This window comes from Eulemur rufifrons, chromosome 1 (genome assembly GCF_041146395.1).
Source record: "Eulemur rufifrons isolate Redbay chromosome 1, OSU_ERuf_1, whole genome shotgun sequence".
Lineage (NCBI taxonomy): Eukaryota > Metazoa > Chordata > Mammalia > Primates > Lemuridae > Eulemur > Eulemur rufifrons.
The window spans coordinates 100,380,285-100,387,435 of record NC_090983.1 but is presented as its reverse complement, the minus strand read 5'-3'; the positions used below and the strand labels follow the sequence as shown (position 1 = coordinate 100,387,435).

Below are 7,151 nucleotides of genomic sequence, written 5' to 3'. Positions count from 1 at the left end.
GTCGTTTTAGTCCCGCCCCTGGGCGGTGTCGCCCGAGCGTCCGGGGTGTCCCTCTCCACGCAGCCCCAAGCACCCGCGCGTGCCCCTCCCTTCTCGCGGACCTTAAGGTCTGGGCGCCCGGAGTGGCCCTTTAAAAGGTAGTGCCTCGTCTGGAGGGGGCGGACGGGGGCGCTGACCGCTGCCCGAGGCCCGGCCCCTCGTCCCTCCCCCTCGCTCCGTCCCCGCGTCGCTCGCTCGCTCGCTCGCTCGCCGGCCCGGCTCACGCTCCGCCTCCGCCAGTTGGCTCCGCCGTGTGGTGCGCGGCGTGGAGAGGGAGCCGGGCTGGACGCGCGGCGGGGCTGGGGGCTGGGAGCGCGGCGCGCACAGCCTCCCCGCGCGAGATCGGCGCCCGCCTCCGGGCGAGGCCCGCGCCGCGATGGCAGAGATGGGCAGCAAGGGGGTGACGGCGGGAAAGATCGCCAGCAACGTGCAAAAGAAGCTCACCCGCGCGCAGGAGAAGGTGAGCAAGTCGGAGCCCCAGCCGCCGCGCCATCCCCGCCACTTGTCCCTCCACCCTCCGTCCCCGGGGGCCGGTCCTCACCGGGATTGGGCGCTGTCACCTCCAGACGAGAGCTTCCGAAGGCCTCGGAGGGGACCACAGGCTGCGCCCCTCCACTCCCGTGCCCCTGGAGCCCTCGTCCTCTGTGTCTTCACCCCCGGCTGGGGCAGGAGAGGGCGCCGCTGTCCCCTCGCTCCCTTCGTCTGGCCGCTTTGTACCTTCGCCGCTTGTCTGCAGAGAAGTGGCGGCCCACGCTCTGGGCTCTTGGGGCGCGCGGTCCAGGCTCACCCCGCTTTGGAGGCCGAGGGCCGGAGGCTGGGAGGCCAGGAGGCCAGGTGGCGACCCAGCTCTTCAGGCCCACGCAGGCAATCCGGGCGGTGCCGGCGCTTGGGGAGAGAGAGAGAGTCTGTCCCCCCGGCCCCCCGGGGCCACTCCAGCCCTAGACTCCCGAGGCGGCTTCCCGCGCCGGCACCCGCTGTTCCCTCCTTCCCACAGCCTCTCCGCTGGCGTTCACCGCGGGCTGAAGGAGGGATCTGGTTTCCTTTCCCGAGCGGTGCCTGCGGCCTGGAGGACCGGCCCGGCCCGCCACGGCAGAGGGCTGCGCACCCCTTGAGGAGGTGCTCTCACCGCAGCAGGGGCTTAGCGTTTTCGGCGGCTGAGAAGGGGGTGGCGGCGCTGGCTTTGGGGGACCATGGCCCTGGTGGGGAGCCGGCCTGGAGGAGGGGCGCGGAGGGCGCCGCAGGAAACCCGAGCCCTCCTGCTGGAAAGCGTCTGGCTGGAGTGGGGGATGGAGTCGGTCTTCCCGGGGCACCCTGAATGAGCAGGAAATGCAGGGATTGGGGGCGGGGGTCTGCCCCTGTCCGCTTTCTGTCCCAAGCCACCTCTGGTTTATTGAATTGGATCACGCCAGCTGCTGACGCCACTTCCCCTGCCGACTCCGACTCTGAAATCTGAGATTGCAGAATCCGTGTTTCTGCCCGGGTGGGCCCCCAGTGCTGCGCGGTGGGGCCTGCCCCCTCTCCAACCCCTCGCACGGACGCCCACTGGATGGGGACCCAGGGACAGGCCGGCCTTTCCCTGCCAGGCCTTGTGGCTGTTATAAACAATGACTTTTGCAGCTGAGACCTGGGGGCTCCCTAAGGATGCAGCCACGTGACACGGGGGGGGGGGCGCGGCTAGAGCTTCCCTTGCACCTCCGTCAGAGTCCTACTGCTTATCCTTGTGGGTCCTGGCTAGGGAGGTGGGCGCGTGTGCACTGAGGGAAGGGCTCTCAGCCAAGCTCCAGGTCTGGCCAGACCCAGCTTGCCCTCTCCCCAGGAGAGGAGGAGGAAGAGGGATTAGAGCCCCCAGGCATAGCTGGTTGGGGGCTGGGAAGACTTGAATCACCCAGGTTAGGGGGGTGGCCAGCACAGATGTAGCTACCCTTGCCCTCCCCACCCCATGACTGGGTAATCCATTGGGGGGGGGGGGGGGGGCCCTGAGCCTGCTGCCTTCCCCTAAGGAGCCAGGGAGATGAATGGGAAGCCCTGGGTTAGCTGAGACAAGTTCCCTGCCCCCACCCTACTGGTGTCTGGCTCCTTCCTGGCTCCCCGTTGCTCTTGGTGTGTCTCCTTTGCCCTGGCTACCTTTTCTCTGCAGCAGCATCTTTGATGTAATTCTAGGGGCAGTAGGCATGGGCTGTGTATCACTGACCCGCTGAGCTGCCAGCCCTCTCTCTCGGCCCCTGTTCTGTGGCGGTGGGCAGTTGGCTGACAGCTGGTCAGCCATGGATGCTGGTCTCGGCCAACAGCTGGCCTTGCCCAAGCCTGGGCTTTATGGGACTGGAGTTGCTTAGTGCTGCAGCTGCTCTCTGCCTGCTGGAGACTAGTTAGGGACCCTCCCCCATCAGAAGCCAAGGCTCCTGGCTAAGTCTCTGAAAGTGGCTTTCCCCTCCCTTCTTGGCCTAGTGGCAGGCCCTTCTCCCAGAAAGCCTGGCGCCTCAACCCACACCAACCTCTCCTGTTTGTCTTTCTGCCACACAGAGTCTGTGTCACAGCCTGGATGCTGCTACACAGTATCGTTGGGGGGTGTTCAGTACCCCTTGTCACTGGGCCCGGAACCTAGTGGCTTACAGTAGGCAGACCCGCCATTGTCCGTACCTTGCCTCAGTTAAATCAGTGAGTAATGGGGCAGTTCCAGTTTCCCTGTGGGTATGTCCTGACCGAGGACAGCAGGCGCTGTGATGGAAGGCCCAGAGAGTATTGGCGTAGGAAGAAGGGTCCCCCTCTGCCATCCTCTCTGCTTCTCCCCCAGTCTTGCCACATGCCTTCTCAGCCCAAACATCCAGACTCCAAGGGTGACAATGAGGTCAAGGGCAGCCTGTCCTCTGGAGTGCCTCTCCTCTGCCTGTCCATGGATCCTGGGTTATTGACCCGCCTGTCTCCTCCACTGGTCTGGGTGCTCCCTGAGGGCAGGGCAGACCCATGTATGTGCACCAACGACATTCATCTGGCCCGAATGTCCCGGTAGGGTCCTAGTGAATGTTTCTGAGCAAACAAGGGTATTTGGTGGCTTGGCTTGGGAGCCCTGACGCAGGCCCATGGGCGCGCTGATTTGCCCTGCATGCTGCTGTGCCTTCCCTCGTCCATCAGATCCCACCTGGACACTTTCCTGGTGCCTCGTCCTGGCCTGAGCCCCCAGATGCTGTCTCAGGCAGGGTGCCTGTGACTCTGGCCTGTGTAGAGCTTTGTCTTGTAAGGTCTGGTGGCCTCTGGCCCTGGTGTGGAAGCACCACTGCTGCTGGCCCCCAGCTGCTGCCCCCAGAGTGCCTGGGGTGCGCAGTGTGCGCCTGGAGCTCAGGCCTGTGGGTGCCATGAGGTCATCTTCCCATTGCGTTTGGCTTGTCGGACCCTCTATAAATGACTGTGTCCATTTTTGGGCCTCAGAAGGGTGGCTGGGCAAGGCCAATTTAGGGTGGAGCCTGGGTCAGATGACTGAGAGGATTAGAGGTTGGCAGGCTGGGCCCCTTGGGGGATGGGTGGCTGGGAAGAAGGACAGTTGGGGTAGGGGGCGGGATCTGGCCCTCCAGCCCTTGAAGCCCACCGCCTGAGGGTCCTGGTGGAGTGGGAAGCTTGACCTTGCTCTGGCGGAGCGGGGCTGGTGATGAGCACGGGAGGAAGGCCCTGGTGGGGGTGGGAGTGTGCACCCCGTCCATCCCTCCTGGCGGGCCCTGAGCCTGCTGGGAGGGGTGCAGGCTGGACAGTGGGGAGGGCCAGCTGGGAGCAGCAAGGGCCCAGGCTGTCAGTGCACAGCACCGCGCTGGCATGCCGAGTAGATGCTCACTAAAGGAGGGCGCGATGGTGGTAATTTCTAGGACCTGGATACACAGCCATGAATTGCACTATGCTCATCTGTGTGGTCAAGGTCTCCTGGCGCAGTAGCCACCTTAGCCTCCTCAGTAGGGGCCAGGCCTGTACACGAAGGTTGTCCTCCTCACAACAACCTTGGGAGTCGCCATGCTGTACCCAAGAGTGTGTGCATGTGGCCCCTTTAACGGCATCTGGGGCCATTGGGAGATGGAGCTGGAAGCCTACCCAGAGCCCATGGGCTCCTCCCACCTAGGCCACTGACTTTGCAGGGGCCCTGCCCCTTCCCAGGCACCAGGCCTAAGCTGTCACCCTCTACCCGTAATTCCTGCTCTTCTGTCTTGGTGTCCATCTCTGTCCTTGAGTGTCTGAGGCCCTTCCCTGTTCCCTGCCCGCCGGCCATCTTGCCTTTTCCTCTCTCTCTGGGCCTCCCTGCTGTGGGCCTTGTCCCTCTGAGCTTGCCCAGGCTTTCCCCGCATCTCTCCAGTCTTGGGGCACTTCTCCCTGGGCCCGAGTTACTTGTGTAGATGGTTCATCTCACCCGCTGGAGGGGGCTCCTGAGTGGGCATCCTCTCTGGATGGGCCAGGTGTGTTTGGGGCTCCGTGGCATTTGGCTGAGGAGGTTGGAAGCATGGCCTCCAGACTTCCCCAAGTCCCCAAGGGCCCTGGGTGGCTTCAGTACAGTCTGGTGGCTCATGGCAGGGTCCAAGCCAGGTACAGGCTGTTTGCCCAGGGGGGGCTGTGGAGGGGGGTTTACTGGGCTGCATGGCCAGGGAAGGAGAAGGTGTTCCAGGAGGCACAGGTGTGGGCCAGGGTGAGGGGGCAGTGAGGACATTGAGGACGCTGGGTCTCTGAAGACAAGGGGTGGCTGGGCAGTAGATTCGGGCCAGTTTTATCAAGTCATGAACACCGGGCAAATCCATGTACCCCAGGGATGCTCAGAAAAGGCCTGAACTCTTCTCCATCCCTTCATCACAGGTCACTCCGTCAGGGTTCCCTTCCCACCTGGCATCTGACCAGGCCCTTAACCCTGGACTTGGCAGAGTCAGCCCAGCAGGTTCCTTGCAGGCTGTGAGATTGGACGGAGTGAGGAGGGTGCTCCTGTCCTTGAGGCTCCAGAACCCCTGAGTCCTACCCTCCGTGTGAGGCCCTCTGTCCTCACATGGCTACAGGAGGGACAGCAGGGAGCTCGAGGGCTCCAGGGTCCCCTGACTGGCTGCAGGACCTTCTTGAGCCCAGTTTCTTCGGGTATAAAATGAGGATAATAATGGTTCCTTTTCACATGTGTGTTATGAAAAGTAAAGCCTCCAGCAGGTACTTGGCACGTAGCAAGTGCTCACTAAATGCCGGCTCTGGGGCAGAACCGACACCAGCCTGCACAGGGAGCCTCCCTCCCACGGCCCCTCTTCCCAGCCCCTGTCCCTGGGAGTGTCCATTACAGGCCTCTATAGACAGCTAATCCCTGCTGAGCCTGGGGCTGATCAGGCTTATGATGTTGTCGCAGTGCTGGGGCGGTGACTGTGCGTGTGTGTGTGGGTGCGTGTGTGTACAGGGGTGGAGGGCTTGGACCCAGGAATCAGATAGTTTTGGGGTGAGTCTTGACTCTTACACATAAACTCTGCGACCCTGCATAAGTTTTTTCCCCGTCCCTGGGCTTTCCTTTTCACTATTAGTAAAATGATACTGGGGTTTGCTTATTCATTCACTTATCCATGCAGCCAATGTCATTCGCTTACCCATCCCTCCCTGGGCACTGTTCTAGGGACTGGGGCCACGGGGGAGCAAAACCAAGCCCCTGCCCTCCTGGAGCTGACATTCTCCCTGTGGGAGACAGTGGGAAACCCACAACTGCGGTGGCAGGTAGTTAGAAGGGCAGTGAAGCAGGAGGTGGCCTTTCGGTTTCCTCAGTGGGGACTGGCTGAGTGTGTCCCGTGTGGGACCGGCGCCGGTGTGAGGACTCAGGCGTGGGTTGGGGTGCAGGCGCTCACCCAGCGGGAGGATCCAGTGGTAGAGGCAGGTGGGCAGCGCTGGTCTCTGTTGGATGCCACCCTGGTATGCGGTGTTTTCCTGAAGCCACCTCTCTGGCAAGTCTCCTTTTGGGATTAAAAGTACAAAGAAAAGGACATGAGTTTTACACTGACTCAGGGCAGGCCTGGGCAGATGTGCAGCTTCAGTGGGTGTTTGTGCAGGGCCAGGTGGGCAGGGGCTCCTGCCCAGGAGGTGGGATGGGGGAGGTTGGAGAAGCTGCTAAAAGAGAGGAGGAGGAAGGCACGAAAGGTGACCTAGAGTAGGGGGGTCACTTGTAGATTTTCACGCCCAGTAGCAGTGTGGTGTCGTGGAGTCCACGAAGGCTCTCAAGAGCTGGGTCTGGGTCCATCCCCAGACATGCCTACCCTTCAAGTCATGCTCACTTCTCTGAGCCTCAGTTTCCCCGTCCAAAATACGGGCAGTGGTCGCTGCCACTGGGGCTGTGGTGAAGTGGGAGTGTGCAGGGAGGCGGCAGCCCGGGGGGCTCCAGGTCCTGCTCCCACCTGGGCTCACTAGCAGGAGTTAGCCTGTTGCTCTTCTGCTGTGGAAGGCGTGTGCCTCGTGGGGGGCTGGCACCCGGGCTGCTGGGCTCCCCGAGAGGCTGCCGTCTCCTAAAGAGGCCACAAGGTCGTGGACATGCCAAGGGCTGACCGGGGTCAGTGCTGGGGAGCTGAGCAGAGAAAGGCAGGCTCCTCCTGTCCTGAGGGAAGCCTTTGCCAGATACTGACTTAATCACGGCGTAGTTTCACCGCATACCTGCCTCGCTGCAAACAGGTGAGGGCACTGGGTCCCATCCAGCAAAGGAGGAAACTGAGGCTCGAGTGGTGGTGTGACTAGCCCACCTCCCTGTGGTCAGTCTGTGGGGCTGGCCTGGGGGAAGGCCTGGGAGACAAGCAAATGAGACGGAGCGTCAGGATGAAGGGCATCGCTGTGACAGACTTTGGCCCCCAAGACTCTCCCCCATTAAACAGGATTTGGAGTCCCTGTCTGCTCCCCAGCCCCACCTGGGATCTAGGCTTACACTTTGGGGTGTGTGGTGGAGTCTGGGGCCATGGGAAGGCCTGGGGTTTCCAGATGCAAGTCCAGAGACAGGGATTTGCATGCAAATGAGGACAGACAAGACCCTGTGGTGTGTGGTTTTTCCCAAGTAATAAAAGCCACATCCAATTTATTCCATCTGAAGGAACACTCCTCATTCTGAGATTGTATCCTGTCTACTTTTGTTTTTGTCATTGCTACAA

General features: G+C 61.9%; 1 protein-coding gene across 14 annotated transcripts in view; it reads left to right on the top strand.

The window, feature by feature from the left end:
* The first annotated feature begins 213 nt into the window (after window positions 1-213).
* BIN1 (bridging integrator 1) overlaps window positions 214-7,151 on the top strand; it is a 53,795-nt gene continuing 46,857 nt past the window's right edge. For 13 of the 14 annotated variants that reach the window (XM_069463283.1, XM_069463119.1, XM_069462779.1 and 10 more), the window contains exon 1: window positions 214-499. In XM_069463283.1, the coding sequence (XP_069319384.1) occupies window positions 416-499 (84 nt within the window). In that variant the 5' untranslated portion in view covers window positions 214-415. The remainder of the gene's footprint in view (window positions 500-7,151) is intronic. The other variant, XM_069463028.1, reaches the window with a different exon arrangement.